The sequence below is a fragment of the Sander lucioperca genome, chromosome 5, assembly GCF_008315115.2.
Source record: "Sander lucioperca isolate FBNREF2018 chromosome 5, SLUC_FBN_1.2, whole genome shotgun sequence".
Taxonomy (NCBI): domain Eukaryota; kingdom Metazoa; phylum Chordata; class Actinopteri; order Perciformes; family Percidae; genus Sander; species Sander lucioperca.
The window spans coordinates 33520865-33543445 of record NC_050177.1 but is presented as its reverse complement, the minus strand read 5'-3'; the positions used below and the strand labels follow the sequence as shown (position 1 = coordinate 33543445).

At 40.0% G+C, this 22581-nt stretch overlaps 1 protein-coding gene across 1 annotated transcript in view; it reads left to right on the top strand.

Annotated features, from left to right (window-relative positions):
* tyw1 (tRNA-yW synthesizing protein 1 homolog (S. cerevisiae)) overlaps nucleotides 1-12171 on the top strand; it is a 63768-nt gene extending 51597 nt beyond the window's left edge. The window contains exons 15-16 of the mRNA XM_031284888.2: nucleotides 1372-1539; nucleotides 10467-12171. Of these exons, the coding sequence (XP_031140748.1) occupies nucleotides 1372-1539; nucleotides 10467-10688 (390 nt within the window). The 3' untranslated portion in view covers nucleotides 10689-12171. The remainder of the gene's footprint in view (nucleotides 1-1371; nucleotides 1540-10466) is intronic.
* Nucleotides 12172-22581: the final 10410 nt, after the last annotated feature.

Sequence of the window (22581 nt, the reverse complement as noted above, 5' to 3'; positions counted from 1 at the left end):
TGGAAAAGGGCTACTGCTGAGATGCATCTGTAAGAACCTCTTTCTGGTGTTATATAGTGCTTTTATTCCAAAAAAAGGTGTATGTCCTCAGCCCACATTTACCTCATAATTATTGCCTTTCCTCTCCCTCTGTGCTGTTCTGCTCTCTTTCTCCCTCCCTTGTTTCTCCTTCCAGGTTTAGGAGACTCTGGGAGACTAATTCAATTTGATGCTCACATAAATACTGAAAATGAAATGCATACAACTTCTGCAGATTCTAAATCAGTTGTATCTGCTACCTCTACAATATTTTTGGTGTGCAATTTAAGAGTTTCGCCAATGAGAGTGATTTATTAACACAAAGGTCCTTCCGGGTTAAATCTCCTAAACGATTTGACCCATCCATTTTTTAGGGACTGAAACTTAAAAGTCTGAATACTCTTGAATCAATGTTATAGCCCAGATGAATAAATGTAGCGACCAGTCCTGCTGATGTAGGTCTTTTATTGGAAGGTACTGGTTGGGAGCCTGCTGCGAATTCCTTCAGTTCATACAAATGGCATCAAAGACTCTGTTCATGGCTCCCTCGCGCCTTTCTGCTCGCAGTCCAACACGTCAATAGTTTGTCTCTGCCATAGGGAGCTGTTGTTCTCCTCTCAGTGCTTCTCCCTCCTCATCACTTGTAACCACCGCACAGATTTGCCACTATTGATCAGAAAACACTCAGCATCCAGCCTGCTGTTTTGATTGAATTTTTTGGCCAAGGCTAGATGGTTTTCCACTTCTTACTGCATTTCTCACACCTGCTGAATGGGAAAATAGATGTCAGCTCCCAAGTATTTCTGGTGATCAGCAGTTGTTGCTGTGTATGAAGCCTTTTTGTCAGTCATACACTACAGACCAAGTCGAGGTAGCTCTTTTTATTTCATTACTTTATCCATCTGATGATTTTAATTGGCAAAATAAGTTGGTGTCCTTGGGTGTCTTGAAAGTCGCAGACAAAAAAAACGTATTATTATTGTTATTATAAAATCTTACATTTTGTCTCATAATCTGTCAACCATTCATCATCATCATGCTGCAGTACAATATTCCTCGTTTCTGGCCTGTTTTTAGGCTTCTATAATTATTTATGACAGGTTACGTCAGATTGCAACCCAAATAATCACCATGCCTAACCATTTCAGTGTGAGCTGTTGTCGACCACCAAAGAGGGTGCAGTGAGGTGCAATATGACTTGCTGTCAGTCACTGGACCTAAATGTTGTGCCAAGTAGCAATGATGCTAGATGTCACAAAAATTGAACAATGACTGAGTCACTTTGTGGTACGTTTCTATTACTCGAGGTGGTTTCTGTGCTTGGTTTCTGATCGTGTGCCTATGTGTGTGCAGGGAGTGACGTACTGTGGGGAAAGCTCTGCCAGCAGTCTGACCATGGCTAATGTCCCCTGGCACCAGGAAGTGGTCGCCTTCGTCCAGCAGCTGGCTGACATGTTGCCTCAGTATGAGATCGCCTGCGAACACGAGCACTCCAACTGTTTGCTCATGGCACACACCAAGGTAAGAACTCCGCTTCAGAGGGTCATACATAACTCAACGTGCCATATCTGCAGCCTGAACAAAAAAAACATAGTGAGCCCTCAAATTTGAGCTACTGCTTAAAACGGAAATAGGTCAAACGTGATGGGATAGTTAGTATAATTTCACTTCTCAAATGTGAATACTTTCTAAATTGCTTATTACTTTATGCTAGTAATTTGAAGATGTCATATTAGACATAGTGATGGGCATTTATTTTATACTATTTATCACATTTTATAGACCCAATGATAAAGCGAGAAAAAATCAGCACAATTCATCAATAATAAAAATAATTGTTAATTGCAGCCCTGATGTTGATGTAAAAGGCTTAAGCATTTGATGTAATTAATGTAGCTTGCAAGTAATACACAGTATTTTGTGTTAATATTATGAGACAAACTCTAAAGTAATAATAATGGACTTGGACTGGATTATTTTCTTTGTTTGTGTGTTTATCCTGCTTTTATTTAATTTGGCTAAATTATTAAGTCATCCACAAGAAATCATTATTGGTCATAGAAGGATACATTTATACTTCCTAATATATATAAGCTAGTGGTCTCTTTACTCTCTCATAGTCAATGTGAGCCAGATATCGCACAGCACAACTAATTTAAAAAAAAAAGTTTACAGTTACAATGTAGACTGTGCATTCTAATTTGCTGACATATACATGTGCAGGTGCAACAATCTGCTGGACATTTACAGTACTACTGTAGGTGCAGATACTTGCTATACTGCTGTTTTTGCATTTCTAAGTTATCAGTGGACCCAGACAGTGGATACTGCATAATCATCTCTTCACACATAATAATGAATAATGTGATCTGCTTTGCATCTGTTGTGATTCTGCCGCAGTTCTTTTCAGACACAAAAACACACATCCTTCATCTCCATTTTTTTCAAAGTAGCTTTTTAAACAGCTCAGAAACTCACTGCAGGTTCCTTGTTTTTAAATTGGTGTTTTGATTCAGTCTTGTTTTATTTATATAATTTAGTCTCTTGCCTTCTCTTGCCTTCCTTGCCTTCCTATTCCAAATATGCAACCACCAGAGTGGTTTATTCTGACAGAGGCTCAACTGGGTACTGCCTAAGCAACTGTCGGTCAATAATTAATGAATGATGATTAATTGCCATCTTGGCTCTCTCTGACAGGGTAGAAATTCAAGCCAGCCAACTAGGCACCTGGACTTCTCCATCACGCACACAGAAACATTGTGCACGATGCGTAATCGTTTATTTAAGCACCCAAACGCCAAATCCTCCTTTGTTGTTTTTATTTACTGTAGCTTTGTATTGATGGGACTACTTACAGATTTATTTACCTCTGTGGTGTCTGTAGGCTCTTTCTGGGCTCCCAATGCCTAAAGGGATAACAGGAGAGAGAAGGAAGGCACATATTGTTTATTCCACAAGTTTTCTACTACACAGTGAAATGCTTATTTTATGTTTTCATGTAAAATGCTGCAAACTAACGTACAATCCTGCTTCTGTATTTCAAGATCTAGTTCAAACAGGATGTTGGCAGCACACATCTTGTGAATTTGTAGGTTTTACCCGTTTTATTTTATTTTTTAGCGCTATGTAACAAAGTAACTACTAAAAATAGACTGATATTTTATTAAATAAATATGTTGCAGGTTGGAACATTTGATTATCTGACCATATGCCTATTGCCTCTACAAAAACTTCAATCTAAAAATGTGGAAACTGAAAATGTGTACAGTACAACACAAAATTTAAACAAATCACCTTTTATGAGTTTGAAGATTATAGTGCACGGCTCCTTGTGATTTTAATGCAGGCTTGAATGAATTTGGTTCTTGATAGAAACAGTATGCTGTACACATTGTATTTCTCAAGATTTGTGATGAACTTTTATCAAAGGCAATGTGTTTTTCTCTCACCAACACAAATATAACCATAGGTCGTTTGTGCAACTGCTTTACCTCAATTAATTAGCTTTTTTTTTTTTTTTTTCAAGAAAAAAAAAACAGAGCAGAGGAGTTTTAGTTTCAAACATACACACTGTACCTCCAATTCTGCTCCCCCCGCACACACACACACACACACACACACACACACACACACACACACAATCACACACACACAAACACACTGTGTGTATATGTGTTTCTATATCCATATTTGACTGTCCAATTTAACAAGTTGAATTGCAGTATGAATGCAGTTGTGTGAAGTACACACTCATTTGTAAAATTGCCAGGGAGAGTGTATCAGAATAATGAAACAAAATATATATTCATATATATATATATATATATATATATATATATTTATTTTTTTAGTTTGACAACTTATGTTGACTTACTAACTTTTCATTTTTGGTCAGTCATAAATAATCCAGCAGATTTGGGAGCTGGATTCCTCCTGCAAATGAAGAGTCTGATGTTTTTCTGTTAAGTGTCTTCAGCATCCTGAATGTCTTTGTGCAGCACAGTCTCAGCAGGAAGAGAAACCAGAATATGAAGTCCTCCCAGCAGAGTTTAAAATGCATCACAGGAGAACACATCAGTCTCATTTTGAGTGTACTGTATAATATGTGTGTGTGTGTGTGTCTGCATGCGTAATGCACAGTTCTCAGATCTTCTAGTTCCAGTGATATCACCGTTTGATGTAGTCCTTTAAAAGACATCAGAAGTGCGTACGTGTGTGTGTGTGTGTGTGTGTGTGTGTGTGTGTGTGTGTGTGTGTGTGTGTGTGTGTGTGTGTGTGTGTGTGTGTGTGTGTGTGTGTGTGTGTGTGTGTGTGTGTGTGTGTGTGTGTGCGCGCTGATGCATCCTCCCTGCACTGACACATCATCATCATTAGTTCCTTTTCAACCCCTGGGATCTTCCCATTGATAGGCATTTCTCTACCTCTCTCACCCCTCGTTCTACTTTCTCTGCTAGCCTTTTCTGTCTTTCATCTCCCCTCTTTCGTCTCTCCCTCTTCTCTCCCATCTTTCATTCCTCTTATTCTCCATGCTCTTCCATCCATCCATCTTCGTCCGTTTATCCGGGGTCGGGTCGCGGGGACCCCAAAACTTCCCTTTCCCGAGCCACATTAACCAGCTCCGACTGGGGGATCCCGAGGTGTTCCCAGGAGAGGTTGGAGATATAATCCCTGGCTCACATCCATGCTCTTTCCTTCATCTCAATCCCATTTCTCTCAGAGGACGCTGTAATTAAAACAACACAGTCACTCACCTCCCAAAGATAATTAACACTTTTTACAGTCAAACATCCTGTCAGAGTTATTAATATTTCTTATTACTATAAGGAACAATGTCTTTAAATATACATCAGCAATGCTCTCCTAGCTGTCAAATCATGACACTTTTTTTGTCAAAGTGCTACACTCAACAAGCGTGATAACTATTATCTGCACTTTTGCTGCATTCATGCCATGTCAGTAAAAAACAGGAGTACCTCTCATTATAGCAAAATATGAGTGTACATGCATTATTTTTTAAGATGATTGCCATTGTTAGCTTCATAGTCACACCAGCCTAAATGTGCTGTTTTTAGCATGTTACATACAGTATTTATAGTGGTTTATTGACAAGTGGACCCAGATACATGTGTATAGCTCCTTCCCAGTTGGTTGAAACATTTGTATTAGTGTTGGGATTGGATTTGATTTAGACGTAATCGCTGCCTATGTTGGTTGGTTTTGGGAGCCATTTTGTCACCACTTTGCTGAGTTCTGTCGGTCTTTTCACCAAGTGGGAGAAATTGTAGCTGTCAGAAATTCTCCCCTGACTTGTAATTACAACTAGATGGTAGGGCTGGATGATTAATCGAAAAATAATCGTAACCGAAATTCAGAGCCTATAACCGACGTAATTTTACCAAGTCGGTTATTTCGGTCTTTTAATCCTATTAATATTTCCGTGGCCGCCCACTGTGTGTTAATGTACTTTCCCCTTAAAACATATTACGGCCGCCGCGTGTGTAGTCACGTGACTCCGCCCCGTCCAGTCTGCGACCATAGGTGCTTTCCGACCGGATAGTACTTGTACTTTTTAGAGGAAAAGCACACTTCTAAGCAGTTCTAAGAACTACTCTCCCCCAAAATCTTTTTTCCCGTTTGCATTCCCACTGGCCAAGTGGCCATAGGGACTGGTAGGAGGGGTAAGGGAGCGACGCAAGCACGGCAACGGTCTTTATAGCATCGTCACTAAACCTATAGCGTCACATACAACAACAACAAAAGATGCTAATACTTGTGCACTTTTCCTATATTAAATGCACGTCCATTCTCGTAGTAATTCACGTAATGTTTTGCTCAACACAGACGGGGCTTTATTATACTCGGAACAGACCCCGCCTCTGCCTGCAGCGCTGTGGACGTGTGTGTGTGTGTGTGTGTGTGTGTGTGTGTGTGTGTGTGTGTGTGTGTGTGTGTGTGTGACGGCCGGCGAGCCGCAGGACACACTTGTGGAGTTTAACTCCGAAAAGACAGTTAACCACAGGTTCCCGTTAATCTTGCGATGGACATTTATTATTTATTTTCTACATTTTTAGTAGGGCTGAACGATTAATAACGATATGTTAAAACGCGATTTCCTAATCGCAAAGGCTGCGATTTGGTCACATGACTCACGAGAGCAAATCAGTCTGCACTCCGCAGAGAAAGCATCAACTTAGCACACTAACGCTATGCCGTACCTTGAGCTGATTTCTGTCATTCAACCAACTCTGAGTTGTAGTTTAAAACTTTTACAGCCATTTTAATAAAATGAAGGTTTTTATTCGGGCTTGAGTCTATACATGCAGTTAATGGATACAGGCACACAGAACTGAAGGCTCGGTTGGCAACGATTAGCTCCGGTTAGTGGTTAACTCCGGTTAGCGGTTAGCTCCGTTATAAAGATATGAGTGGAGGAGCTGCCACTGAGAGGGGTAACAATCAGACTGATAAATGACGTTCGGGGAGCTTTCACAGCAGCGTGGCCGCGGTGTTTCAACAGTTTTATTAGTACAGTTAATCCCACGGCAAGAACACCAGTAACTAGCTAACGTAACGATAGCCTCTCTGAACAAGTGCACACGGCAGCACGCAACTTCACGAGGGAGAGGGGCTGGAGGCAGCTCCTCTCTGTGCACTGTAAAAAAATACACTGTGTGTGTGTGTGTGTGTATATATGTGTGTGTATATATATATATATATATATATATATATATATATATATATATATATATACTATATTTTTACTTATTTAACTGTCTAGTGTGTAATTGTGTGTTGTTCTTACTATAAAATGATTTATTGTTTGTCTTTGTTGAATAATACAGAAGACTAAGAGCTTAAAAAAATAATCGAATATCGAATCGCAATATTTGGGAAAAAAATCGCAATTAGATTATTTTCAAAAATCGTTCAGCCCTAATTTTAGGAAACTTTTTTTTTTTACATTAAAACTTAAATTACTTTTTTATAAGACGTTTTTATTTCATTGTAAAATCTACTGTTGTAGATTTCAGTTCAGTTGTTTGAAATATTTAATAAATAAGCATTAATTGCTATCTGTGTGTTGTTTCCTTATTTTAGAATCACAAAGATAGGATTATGCACTCTTTCATTAGAAAAAATAACCGTGAACATATTTACAGTATAAGAAAAGAAAAAAAAATTTAAATAATCGTAATCGAGGTAACTTGTTCAATTAATCGTGATAATGATTTTAGCCAAAATCGTCCAGCCCTACTAGATGGTATACGTTAAAGGCTTTTCACACTCGGCTGCTCGTTTGTACAACATGGCAGGAAGGCAGCATTTTTTTCCTCGGCGGATGTTTGTTTTGTGGCTTGTTTCAGAAAGCCAGTGTGCAACACAAAATATGTACCCCTGCTCATAGATAGGAAGAAGACATACCTGCAAAAATTATTTTGGTTGCCATTCAAAGGTTGTTCAAGTTGATTGGCTGAGAAAATGTCTCTTTTTAGGCCGACAACATTGCACACAGACAGGGCCATCACTAAACAGAACAAAACGTTTACTGCTACCTAGAAACATTGATACTACCTTGTATCAATGTTTCAGGCTGGTGGTGGTAATGTAATAGCATGGGGGATATTTTCTAGGCAAACTGTGGGCCATGTACCAATTAATCATTGTTCAATCGTCACGGCCTACCTGAGTATTGTTGCTGACCATATCTGTCCCTTTATGACCACAGTGTACCCGTCTTCTAATGGCTACTTTAAGCAGGATAACGCGTCATGTCACAAAGTTAAAATCATCTCAAACTGGTTTCTTGAACATTGACAATGAGTTCACTCTTCTACTCAAATGGCCTCAGTCACCAGATCTCAAGACCACCTGATATGAGTATGTGATACCATGGTAGAAAGAGATAAGATGTGATGTGGTGTGTCTGTCTGTGTGCGAGCTCATTGGCATGTGCACATACATGAAGGCACCTCCTGTGGTGCTCAGTGAACAAAGCTGTCCTCAGTGATCCTCAGCAAAGACGCTGTTAGTAAAACCAACAGGCTGTCTTGTTCTCATCCCAGACAGTTCATCAGCCTTGCTTTGTTGCTTAGAGACTGAAATTGTTTGCCGAGATGCCGGCTGAACAAATATCACCCCTTCTCATTACCAGAAACATTAACTCCCAATAGGCGCTGCTTTCATCTTCTCCCCGTTTCTCAGGCCTCATTAGCAATGCATTGGGTAGCTTTTCTGTAATGGCTGAGGCATGTAAAAGGCATCTAAGGCTAACACTCAAATGCTTATTGCCATGACTCCCTCAGTGGGTCGTCATCTCCAGCAGGAAAATCTTTAACTTGGCAAATAAATGTTAGTCCTTCATGAGTACATTTTGTGTTATTTTTAAATGCTGTTTGAGAAAGTCAGTGATGTAATGCTAGCTATTTTGTGTTAATTACAGTTGTAGAAGCTGTTTGCGTCTGACAGTTTTAAATAAGCAAGCCACAGCGCATACATAGGGGTCTGGCCAAAGCAGCCCTGAACCTGAAAGAGCTCTTAAATGCTAAATGCTGAGACCTAAAAGCACAGCAGTCATCCCCTGTGACAGCTTAGCACCATTTTGCATCCAGTCGCAGCTTTTCAAAACAAAACCCACGAGTGAGTTAAAGTCATGGAGGACCATTTTAAAGATCAGACTTTGCTGCAATAAACGCCACCAAACGTCAGAGGAAAGGTTGTAATACCTAGTTTGCTTGCTCTCTGTTTCTTCTCAGTCTTTCCCATATTTGCAGACAACAAGGGAAACATGGTATTGTATCAACTGGGGAGCACTGTTGCATGCTGGGAACGTAGAGGTCACACTCGTTTGCTGGTTTGAGAAAACAACCAGTTAGAGAGGCAGAGTGATGTTAGAGGCTTTTCTCTCAATGAAACATTCAAGCTGTTCTATCGGTCTCTCTCTCTGGTAGTTAGTGTGCCTCTCACAAACTAACACACACACTTTTTTCCGGCTCCTCGCCCACTGCCACATTTATTTCTCTTTTTTTTTCTTTAGAAAGATGGATAGCGACTTTGGTGAAGGAGCAAGAAGCATTGATTGATTGATGGAGAAATGTGAGGAGGAGGTGGAATTGGTGAATCTGCAACCATTTAAAAAAGGCAATAAGCTAACAGCAAGTGGCAGGTGTGAAGGGAGACACTCTATAATCACTGTCACATCTTTAAATTCACACTTTTCTTTTTGAGTGTTACTTCCTCTCAGTGGTTGCCCACTTATTTCTCTCTCTGTATCTGAGCATATGGCTTCTATTTAAATGGTTGTATAAGTATAAGCGTGTGTGTGTGTGTCAATTGAAGAATAGAACCAGTAGTGCTATCTTTCCATCTACTCCAGTTGGATTGGTTTTGGTTTAAAAAAAAAAAAAAAAAATGTTTTTGTTGGGTTCTTTATTTTGATTGTTAAATTGATCTTTAATACATTTCTTTACAAATGCCTTACCCCTATTTTCACGCGTCAGCGCTGCTTTCTGGGTGCACTGCGAGCAATCGTGGCTATTCAAGTCAATGCTTGATATTCCACCAGACGCGTCCCAGAAGCATGAGTGAAGCAGCTCTCCGCTCCGCTAAAGATACTCGCCAGGTCTATTTTCACGCAAGCCGCGGGCCGTTCAGACAGCCGGGCAGGAAGTGAAACAGCGAGAGTTTCCAGTCAATATACCAAAACACACCCCCCAATATCATATACGTCTCCTCTACAACACCGCGGACGACGAGAGATCCATCTTGGAGGTGGAAAAACATAATAGACATCACAGATCTTTTTTTTAAGCAGCAACACCAGAAAAGAGAAGGCACGGAGTTTAATTGCAGGAGTGCTTGGAGTGGAAGGTAGATACTATTTTAATAAACAAACAGATAAATAAAATGGTGATTGTTTGGTAAAGTACTTGTAGAGCCAATAAAATCGGTGAGTAGGGTAGCAAGACACTCCGCTTCTGAGACGCTCCCGCTGTGGTATGGCGCGTGGCGGAGGACGGAACAAAACCGGAACGCAGCGAAGATGAGCAAGGTGGAAACTAGGGGTTAGAGAATTCGGTAACACTTTACTTGAAGGTATCTACATAAGAGTGACATGACACTGTCATGAACACATGACACTGTCATGACACAGTCATGACACATGAACCCTAACTCTAACTCTAACCCTAACCATAACTTGTCATGACAAAAACCGAATGACACTAAAAGAAGCATTATGTCATAAACGTTTATGACTTGTTTATAATTTTTATGACACGTTCATGACAGTGTCATGTCACTCTTATGTAGATATCTTCAAGTAAAGTGTAATCGAGAATTCTTAATGAATGGCTGTCAGAGGCCTGCAGGTTTCCATAAACTGCGTGGATTACTGCCGCTCGCTCATCTACCACCTTGTTTCTCTCTCCCTTCTCTGTGTGTGCTTTCAGTTCAAGGTGGATGGCGAGTGGTGGACGTGGATCGACTACGAGCGTTTCCAGGAGCTGGTCCAGGCTCATGAGGAGAGTGGGGGACAGCAGGGCTTCTCAGCCTTGGACTACATGGCCAAGACGCCTAGCTGGGCTCTGTTTGGAGCCAGTGAGCAAGGTTTTGACCCCGCCGACACACGCTTCCAACGGCGCAACAAAACCAAAGACATTTCAGGATGCTGATATATGTGAGAGAGTGAGAGAGAGGTAGGATGAATAGAATGAGTACTAATCTCCAAAGCATAAACAATTAAAACAGGTAGGGTTCAATGGATTTATTCCTATCCTCTTTGAGTTTCAGAGAGTTTACTTTCCCCAGCTGCCCTCGTTCTCACTTAAGCTCTTTCGCCCTCGTTTCATTTCTCTTCAATTTGGATCTTTCATTTTATTGGCGTGAGCTCTAAGATCAGCCAAAAACTGTCAGAATTAATTTAACATTCCCCTTCACATTCACTTTAAGTGCTTCTTTTACTTCCTGTACATAGATCTTTGATACTTCCCTCTTTTTTTGAAGGGGTCATTATAATAAATATCAATGGCTTTGAGCTGTTAAACCATCTGGCAGCACTCGGTTTACACTGTTAAAGTTGGGAGTTTGTGTCATTATCATCATTTCGGACATTTTTTTTTTTAATATTCCAGGTTCTACTGTAGTTAGGCAGCTGTACAGCTCAGAACATGATAAGCGTATAAGGAGTAGCTCTTCTCCTCATGTCGTCTGTGGGAGCGACACTTTCCCAGACACCTTTTTCTCCTACTCATTAGGACAGTGGATGTATTTACTTACAGGTGAGAGACTTGAGCAGGGAGAGAAAGGCATTAAGGCTGTGTCTCCGCTGGAAAAATCTGGCTTATTTCTCTCTTTGTTGTCCTTTTTTTTTTCTTTTTTTTTTTTGCACTGTTGCACATTCCCAGCCCAATATTGTAGCTTTTGGCAGATAGTTTTGCAATTCTGACAGGTTTGCTGTAAAAAAAACAAACAAAAAGGTGCACAATGTTTACAAAAATCTACTGTAATATTGTTGTATATTTGCGATATTTAAACAACTTGATATCAAAAATATAACATTTCACAGTATTTGACCTAATCTGCGGATAGATGATGTAGTAAAAAAACTTCATCAGTAGTTTTAATATAAAAAAAGTGGATAAAGGCACTTGAAGGGATAAAATGTTTCACTGTTTTGGATTGCAGTTTAAGAAGGAATAAATCCAAATTTAAGCTGTTCCACAGAATTGCGATCACCATATTCTCAGGCAATATCAACGACTCCCAACTCTTAGTTAAAGAGACAAAACACTGTGCACAAAGATAGATAAAACACATTTTAAAAATCCATCCAACTCCCAAATGTATGCTGTCTGATCTACATTCAGCCACCCGCCCAGATAAAGTAGGAGTATGAAGAAATGTAGCTTCGGTCTAACTCATGAACACCTCCTCGAGTCCAGCGTGCCGCAATAAAGCCTTGACTGATATTTTAGTGAATCCAGATGTAAAATTCAAGTCCATTTTCCTTTTCTTTTTAATTGAATGTAAAACCAGATGTTAATGTTTCAGTCCATTTTGATTTGTTTTGTAAGATCTCTAATGTTGCAGTGACTCCCTGTTGGGAGAAACAGCAAGTGTGGGGATATATCACTATAATAAATAGATGAGGAATAATCTGCTTTGTCATTTGTGATTTTCATATGCAGCACACATACAGTACACATAGGTGCATTAAGACCCATGGCATACTGTATCTCCGGAAGACATCATTTTGTCTATTTTTTTTTTTTTTTTTTACTGCCAACAAAGTGGGAAGTTGACATTTTAAGACTACAATAATTGTGGCGAAAGCTTTCTGGGCTGCACAGCAGAGCTCTAATTGAGGATGGAGGCAGAGGTGAAGATCATAAGTGAAACAGTGCAGTCGCTCCCATTATTCCTCTTAAAGTTTACTCAGATGTAATTCATTGTTACTGTAGTCAGGAAATATAAAGCTGCAGTAAAGGTATTTGTGATTTAATTGTTTTTTGTGTTTTTGCAATATGGAATTACATATAGAATAGAAGAATTACATACAAAATAGTTGACACATTGTACAGGACTTGTATTATCTGATTTTAACAATAACATAACAGAGCAAGGGACATAAACTGTTATCTTCTCCGCCATGGAGGTTGTGTTTTCGGTTCGGTTTGTTTGTCAGCAGGATTACAGAAAAACTATGTGTTGTTTAAACGCTCTGAACAATAGTGTCAATGTTGTTTTCACATTACGACTTCAATCTTGTGAACACAGCAAAGTTGGAAGAACGACTTCGTAACTCGGGAATTGGTACCATCCGAGGAGCATGTGAAAGCACCGTTGGCCTTGACAAAGGTCTACGCGTTCCTAGTACAAGTCTAGTTTTTAGTCATTGCAGCTGTAAGAATGTGTATTACCAAATCTAAAATCTTCTTTTTCTCTTTCCAATGTTTTTTCGTTTTGTTGTCCATAATGTAGCTTAAGTGCTTTGCCTCCCCTGGACATCTTTCATAAGTTTTCTGCATCACAAAGTCAGATAGCAAACACAGCTGGATGCAGAGCTGTGAAGGCCTAAACAATTCATGTCTACTGAAGTCAGTGAAAACTAGGGTCCACAGCTCTACAGCTCTTCTGGTTATTCCTCCAAATACTTTAAGCAACATGGCATCCGTAAGGGTGGCGAGGTTTTGTCTGAACTTGTTTTACATCCAATGTTTTTGATTGTCCAATTCTATTAGAGAAAGCAGAACCAACTTCATGTTCTACTCTAACAAAGGTGTTGTTGGGGAAGATGTTTGGGGGAACTAAAAGACTGAATCAGAGTGGAAGAGTTGTGCAACTTAATCTTTACTTCCATCAGTGTAATTACCATACACAGGCAGGAAAACAAGATCGTCTGGCTGCTGCACGAAATGAGAAAATTGCATCGTTTTCAGAACAAAACCTTCCGCTCCAAGTTCCATAATACAAAATGCTTCTTTTCATCCTAACAGTTATTTTGTCTCAATGTCTCAACCCCCTTCAGACAGAAGTAATCTGCACTTCAAACGCTTCAGCGTGGATACAGATAGAAACTGGCCCTCAGTGAGTTGTCTTAATGTGAGATACCTGAGTTTTCAGTGACTTGAGTTTACACAAAGCACATGAGAGAGCACACTCCTCAGTGGGTAAACTGTAGATGATTGAGGTTGCGGGGTGTCAAATCATGTAACTATAAATATGTAGCACGGAGGACACTGGCTTCATTATCTGTAAACAAGACAGGAAAGTTGATGAGTAACACACTCGGATCATCATGCAACTGCTATGCCAAAAAGTAACAAGCATACAAACCCTGTTTGAATAAATAAAGGTTATAGTAACAGTGACTATGCTGGCTTACGCTTAGGTATTTCCATGTCCCAGCTTGTGTCGTGGGATAAATGGCAGGCAGGAGGTTGCATGTCTCACAAGAGAAAATCTTCCTGGAGAATGGTGAGAAGTCCCTGGGGGATGATGGGTAATGGCTCAGGTTGGGGAGGTGCTTGTGCATCCTATGTCAGTGTTTTTATTTTTTACATTGACAATTTGTTCTTGTTTTTTGGTCTTTTGACTCCTAGGATGTTGAGATCCCATTTTAAAAACATCAAATCGTTTTTTCATGTCATTATGTCAATGGACAGTCATGAGAAACAGGACACATTTCAAACTCAATATTTATACATATTTATTCAGTCATTAATTATTTTAATGTGTGTATATATGGTGTGAAAGTGTATGACTCGCTCAACACGTGAATGTAGTGACAAAACGAGTCGATTTGAGGGTGTTTGTTATGAGGAGTATTTCAAAGCGGGTTTTATCGAGAAAAGTTAGATTTTCCAGCTCGCTCCGTTAGTGGTGAAGGAGTTGGCTAAGGCTAACGCTAGCAATGCTAATGCTAAATATAAACCGATAGTTGTTGTCGGTCTCCCCTCTTGTTGCACATGCACATGACATACGTCACAACCAAACGTTAGCGATTGGTTATGGCAGATCCAGAGTGGCTCTGGGCAGATCCAATAGTTTTAAACTTCAACAGAGTACCCGCCTTCAAGGAAGTTAACACTTGTCAATGGAGAGAGGCCAGACTCTCTGTACAAATGAAATGTACCAGAGTCTGGTAGGACCAGGCTACCTCGTGACTGGGTTGTTTGATATAGTCTAATTTAAAACCTAAGATAAATGTTCATGTCTGTCAAACAACAATTAAATCTCAGAAACTGCATTAGGAGATTACACATAGCACAACACATCTCAAAGGTTTAGGAAATGAAATGAGGCCCTTTGTCTACTTGTATCTGTTTATGTGCTTATGGAAGGGTGAAATGTTAACGTAACAAAACTTATTTTAAACTGTGTTATTTCTGTTCACAGTGGGATAATGAAAATAAGTGTGTATGATTTCAAAATGATCATTATCCCATGGCTCTGACATCGGCACTCTTGTATGTTTGCATTGTTTGGTGCTCTCATTTAACCGGTGCACTCCGTTAAAGTCACATTGAGTGATTCAGCTAATTGACTGAAATATATAAATGAGTTGTGCTTTGTTTGTGTGTATTTATAAATTCGGCTCTGTACGCCACATTTGCACAGTGTCTGATAAAATAATTTATCAATACTTGTTTTGCAAAGAGGCCATTGAACCACACACATCAAAACAAATCTAATTGAACAAGAAATCTGATAAGAAAAATAAAGTAAAACACAAAGGAGAAAGATAAGATCATATGTTCTTGGCCTGACTCTACTCTCTCTTATTGTCACATACGGAATATGGCTATATCATCCACAGATTTTCCTGGGGGCGCACCACAGTCCCCAGAAGTGTTACATGAATTTTTCATAATGTGAATGCATGCAGTGATGATTTTTGAATGAGAAATGTGTTTTTATCATCCTCCAGCAATCCTCTCTTAACACCAGAGTGACAAATACTTAATAATTGAGACCCACTGAAACAGAAAAGATAACAGTAATTGTTTTTAACAGAAAGAGTGTGCATGCTTTGTAAGAGGGTTGAGAGAGAAACAGAAAGGGGATAACATCAGATTTTGTTGTCTTCTGTAAATTATAGTTAAACTGTTTATACAAGTATGTATCACACACACACATTGCTCATTTTTTAAATCCCACACATCAAAAACTGGATCAAAAGCCTCAAACCCCTCTTAATAAGTATTTTGCTAAAACATATGTGGAGCTAAAAAGCACACACACTTTGCTGTGCCCAAACAACAACAGATGGAGCCTTAGTTCCTTCACTGAATTTGCTGCACTGTAACGTGCCATTTGAAAGCAAGGACCCAATACAAAGGAGATATTTTTTGGCTTTGAGAAAATAGAATGTATTTATTTTGATTTCAGTTTGGAGTCCAAGATAACTATCTGGAGGCCTACAAAATAAGAGCAAAAAAATAAAATAATTTTTCCTATTGGCAAGATATCCATCAAAGTTGAATATGTGCCCACGTACTCCTAATATTCTCACAGGTTGATATGTTTGCTGAGCAGAGGTCAGCTTGGTGGTTTGTCGTTGGAACAGCAGGGTGTCCACTGAACCCCGATAGAGACAGTTGGAAAAACAAAGCTGTAGCTGGTGATATTTTTCTCCGCTTTTGTCCCATAGGCTTTCTCATCCATGTTTAAGCTGCTGGTGGTGTGTAAAAGCTCAGCCCATGATTGCAAGGCTGTGAACAGTTCCTAAAGATAATGTGCCCAAAACGCAAGGGTACGTGAAAGTGATAATGGTTCTTGCACATGGCTGGTAAATGTGTTGGAGGATGTTATCTGTGTTATCTATCTGTTTGTCAGCTAGAGAAGGGGGTGGGGTGAGGAGAGTCTGTTCGCTTCAGTGGAAAGTGTTCACAGACGGCTCTGCACCACCAGCAGCTCGAACCATTACTCCGTGCCCCTTCTTCCCCTCAGCTTCTGTGTGCGTGCATGTGCTGTTTATCACTGTGTATTCATGTGCATCTGTATGTGAATGTGTGTCATGTTTGGGCCAGATGTCCAGAGAATCTGGGCTCCAAGCAGTCCTCCATTCCTCAGCTCATCCTGACAGTGTCCATCTGTAACCCAGCACCATTCTGGGCTGAAGTGGGTTGTCTCCATGGACTTGAAAAGGCTGGGTGCTAATTCAGTATTATTGTTTATTCACTGTCTATGGGATTGTATTGTGACGATATAATGATATTGTGCTATAATTTTCCAATATTCAGTTGTCCAAATTATGATTGTGTGAAAAACTGACAGAATTATTATTGTTATAATTCTGGTTTTACCTGTGAAAAGATTTCTTACGTAAAGCATAACAGAGGGACATATATCATTACACTGAACATCAAAGTATAGGATTTTGATTGATCTTTTTTTTTACATTAACTTTATGATTGATATCAATATTGTTGGACTGTTCTTGTTAATATTGTGATTGAGTCCTATGTTTGCACCAGTTTCTGTTGAATAGGATTTCACATAAGAACAAAGGCATCTTTTAAACACAATGTATATTGTTTTTCTAGTGGGCCTCTCACCAAAAACTGGATGGAGTGCGTGCGTGCGTGCGTGCGTGGGTGTGTGTGTTTGTGTGTGTGTGCGTGCGTGCGTGCGTGCGTTTGACCATGTAGTTTGATCTGAGCGAATCAGTGTTCACTCGTTTTCAGATGCCTGTGTGTATTTCTATCTGTAGTCTAAAATGTCTGAAAAGGGTGACCTATAAACGGCCCGCACCCACGTGTTTATGGCTGCGCCTGTATGTTCAGATGCCTTTGTGAATGCGCACGGCTTCGCCTCTGTCTGTACATGAATGCATTGAGACGTGCAGGGATGAGCTTGTCGGCACTCAGTCAAACCAACAGATTTGAGGAGAGCAGGAGCCAAATGTTAAGCTGCCTTTGCCAAAGAGGAAATTGCTCAAAATGACATCAACAGCCCAAAACAAATTAGAACACAATGGATACCCTTGCCTAGTGTCACACTGAAGAGACATTGGTCATTGTTTCATTGGACACTGCAAAATGTGAATGCAGTGGGTATTTTATATTTCCTCAACTAGCATCTGGAAAATGCTTATTTCATTATATACCAGTTAGTCTCGCATTGCCAGACCTTCCTACACAGCACCGCGAAGGAGGGTCTGGCTTGTCCACACAGCCTGGGGTCTCATTTATAAAACTGTGCGTAGGATCCTTACTAAAAGTGTACGTACGCCCAAAAGCCAAAAATGATTGTGCGCCAAAAAAAAATCAGATTTATAAAACCATGCGTACGCACACCTGTAAGCAATGTTCCCTTTATAAATCACAGATTACCCACAGTGTAGGGAAACCTGATCTATAGACTACCTATATTAATAATACCGTCCAAAACGGCAGGCATTATGGCACTCGGGGACAACTTCGATATACCAGACCTATATGATAAGATTTAACAGAACTATACAGTATATTATATCCAAACAAGCCTTAGTGATAAAGTTGAAGATTATATATAATGTTTATATAAAACACTTAGCTGTCTGACATTTCCCTCTGGAAAATTGGAATTCCCCCCCGGGTGGTGAGGACCTGTATATGGACCGGGATGGCACGGTTCCGGCGCGTTGCCCTCTCTACTGGACCCAGTTCATTACATAGATCCAAGAGCACAGCTTCAGGGAATCTAAATCGGCATATTAGCCAGTTATCGTCATGGTCCCTGAAGTCTCTTTCTCTCCTGATTCTTCCATTGGCATAGTACTCCTGCAGGGCCATCATGCAGCATTACGCACGGGGTCACACCAGTATTTATATGTTTACAACAACTTGTGATTGTTAACACCTTGCCAAAATCACAGCATCAACTAGTGGTATACCCCAACCAGAGATACAAGCAGAAGACGAAAGTCTAATAGGCAAACACACGTTTCTTCATGCAGGTTTGGTCACGAACAGTATTAAAGTTCGGACCGATAACGAGGACATATTAAGTTTAACGATTGCGCGAGAGCTTAACGGCTGTATTTCCAGACTTTGACATTTGATGATATATACAAAGTATTAAAGACAGATATTTAGTTATTTACACTGTGTTCTGCAGTTATCTAATGCTAGGGTATTTGATGCTATCCTGTATTCCATGCGTCGGGCCATCTCCTCCTCCTGCGCTCCGTAACGGACAATGTGACGGTGAGACAGCGCCGATTAAACATTAAGAACAAATTTTTATTTAAGATTTGAGTTGGATTTTACAAGGTGTTTATGGAACAAGTATCACTCAGTACAAGCGCAAATAACACTGCTGGATTTAATCTTCATGATAACGTGGATGATATGGAGTAAAGAAATGTGCGTGAGACATCAATACTTGAACATATTACGAGTAATCGTTATTCCCACACATTTACTTTTTGCAGTCTGACTTAAGTTCACCACCTCACCCTCTGCGTCGCCAATTCCCATTGTCTCCAAAATGTGTATACGCATGGGTCAGAGTTTGCGTGGAGGACCGAACATTCTCCCGTCAAGTTTGTTTTTTATAAATCACAACCTTGGAAGTGGCGTACGCACATTTCCAGCCCCGTTTTGTGCGTACACCACGTTTATAAATGAGACCCCTGGTTTATTGGCATTTCTTTTTCAATCACAGTCGTCATGGGCAGCGCTAAGCGCCCGGACAGAGCCACGGTGCCTCTGCGAAATAGCCTCGGGAAGGAACTTGTTTTGGTGGAACATGTGTACGTTCAAGGTTGTTTTAGTCGTGCAACAGGAGCAATCCCGGAAGTGGAACGTCGTGGATATAGATTATATACCGGTAAATTACTACTGAAACATTTATCATTCCATCTGAATTCCTTTTTTTTTCATATAAATAATGGGGTAAATAATTGATACAGTGTAATGGAAGCAATCACCTCAGAGCTGCTTTAGCAGGAAAAGCACAGCCCCCATGCTGAGAATGTGTTTGTAATCTGAATTTTTCTGCTCCAGCTTTATTGATGCCTCTTTGTCCTGGACCACACTAATTTTTCACCTCACTTGAAGCATCAGTGGAGCTCAGCTGTGATTACAAGGCAGCAACACAAATGTTCTGACAACAGGCAAACACACCTGACCTCCTGTGCTGTGGGAGTTCGCTAAATTAATTGTACTCACTCACTTATCATCTTTTCAAAAATGCAACTGGCTCAATACTGACATTTGCCCCCAGAAGTATAAGGCTGTGGCATTGTTTTCTGCCTGCAAGTGCTGCTTCTGTGAGAGGCAGGTGCTGTAAGGGAACAACCTTGATTAGCTCAAATGCCAAGCCTCTCTTTAAACAAAGTGATTCAATTAACCAAATGACCGTCTAACGAAGGCATCGCCTTGCATATTGATGCTTGATTTTCGAACGAGGATTTGCATTCTAATGGCGTAATGAATTCTCGCCTGACAACTAAATGGCGATAAATCACACAGCAATGCGATGAATCATAGAAAATCTGTCTCAATAATGAGTGTTGAAATGCGTTCGGGGTGCAGAGCGATTAGGAGTGATATGTGCTAATTGCCCGCTGTGTGTCCTGGATCATTCTTTCTCTTCTCGGGCTCCGCTGTCATATTGTCTGTTTCACAGCTAATCGAAAGGGGAACAGTCCACGCAAAACATTTTGCGCAATCATAAGCAATTAAAACATCACTTTAAAGGTTTAGACCTTCACTATCTTTTCTGTATCATCTGTGTATGTATCATCTTTATCTTTATCTTGGATAACCAATCCTATTCAGATTATTACATTTCACAGGTGGCTAAACTGACACCATTGATGTTGACCTGATAACATATCAGGTCATCTACTCAAAATCCATGCATACACACAACACTTAAAACACTTTTTTTTTTTCTTTCTTTTTTTTTAAAACATCTGTATCATAAAATGCAATGCAAAACAATAGCCCTGCAATAATCACCACCAAAAGTAAAATTAAACAGTTGTCTAGGTGTTGACTCAGTTTTATTGTAATTTTAAGGCTGTAAGTTATGGTGTGGTGTAGAAAAAGATGGCAAGTGACAATTTTGCATCCATGTGCTGAAAGAGCACTGATAAGACATGTTTTCCTTTTTCCTCACTTGGCATTAAAGATACAATTTAGAAATGCAAAAACAACAATGGAGCAATTTATACCATAATCTGCCATTCCCTTCATTATGTTGAAGGTGTGTGTGAGTGAGACATTGTGGTAGCATTGTACAGTTAAGTCAAGCTGCATTAGAAAAACAGTTGTCACCTGCTATTTATGTCCACACATGCCCAACCAAACATATTAGCACAGGAAATGGAATTGACTTTGGCCGTTGCTTACTCTTTTAAGCAGGACTGTTTACTACTAGTTGTTAATGGTTATGAACAAGTTAAACAGAGAAGTAACCCCTGTGGATTGATGACCATGTTTGAAAATGTTTTAAAATGTACATGTTTGTTTCCAAAAGCCTGTCCAATAATTATGTTTCTTTTCTGGATTATAATTGATTTTCCATATTCAACTGAAGAAAGCATAAGAAGTAATGCATTAAGCTTTAGTGTAAACAGAGTATATGGGAAGTGACATAACTTGATCATGTTGACTAGGATCTTTGTCTACTAGCACATTCACTGGAAAGATGAAACATTTAGAGAGAAAGGGAGGATCAAAGACATATACTATGTGTGGATATATGTGGATGGCACCAAGACGGGAATGAAACCCAAATAAGATAAAGATTGAAATGAAACTCTTCTGTCTTCTCACTTCTTAAATCCGAGGATGTCCCACAGAGAGAGTGCATGTGTGCACATGTGTTCAGAGAAATCATTGGTGGGTATCAGGTGAAGCATATTTTCCTGTAACCTTTATGTCCTGTCGTCTGTTAAGGCTAGAGCATTTGATTGATGAATGAACCAGAGGCAGGTTAGCAGGCAAGAAGCCAGGGTGGCCTGTGAGCTGAATTGCACTGAGCTGATTATTATCCATCCCACAGACTGACTGAAATACTTGAATTAGCTCTAGGTGAGAGCTTTTTGTATTGACCCTGTAACTGAAAAGCTGTTGATGCCACTTGTTTATTACACTTGTTCATTACACAGGTGTGTCATGTTTTCTGCACTTAACCTCTTGTGTAAAGCACAACTATAACACAATGTTACAGAGTTACAGTAGTGTACATATGTGTACGCGTACTGCCACTGATGGAAGGTTGATGCAATGGGAACTGTTTGTTCTGCACATTTTTAGCCACACATCAGTGATCACAACTGTTTCCTGGCGCAGGTAATTCACAGGGAAATAAAACCAAACACGCCTAAACTTCACAATTGTAGGCACTCAGGATCCAACCTGGTCTGGTTTTACTGTGAGAATTTGAATAGATGAAACCTCCACTAATCAGGAATCAAATGAAAGTTTGTAACATGAAAGTGTTGCTTGTAATGATAAACCCACTGTACTTTGCTTTCCCAGCACCAAATTGCAGACAAACGAGCTGAAGTAAGTGACGAGCTGGTGAGCATAGCTGGAGCATTTAGCAGCTAAAGAGCCCATAGTTTGTCTCCGGACAAAACCAGAGCTTAAAGGAGAGTAAATATTGCACTTAACATTCATCAGGTGGACAGAAACACAACTTTAAATAAATGCTACATTAAAGGTGTAATATGTAATATTGACAGCTAGTGTTTAAAATAGTTACTGCAGTACAAATTCAAAATACTGGAGAGAGTCGTCTCCCCCGCCCCCTCCTCCCCAGACTCGAAGTTCACGGAGGTTGCCAGGCTGAGACCGCAGCATCCACAACTGTACCCAACTGACAGACACACTTTTTCGGCTTAGAATTACGGTAGGAACCGCTAAAAACACAACAACCTCGCTGTCCTCCCCACCCGACGGACAGACACACTTCATAGGTTTAGAATTACGGTAGGAACCACTTAAAAAAAAAAAAAAAAACTTGCCGTCCTCTCCACCCGACGAACAGACACATTTCCTCAGCTTAGAATTATGGTAGGAACCGCTAGAAATAACAATACCTTGCCGTCCTCTCCACCTGACT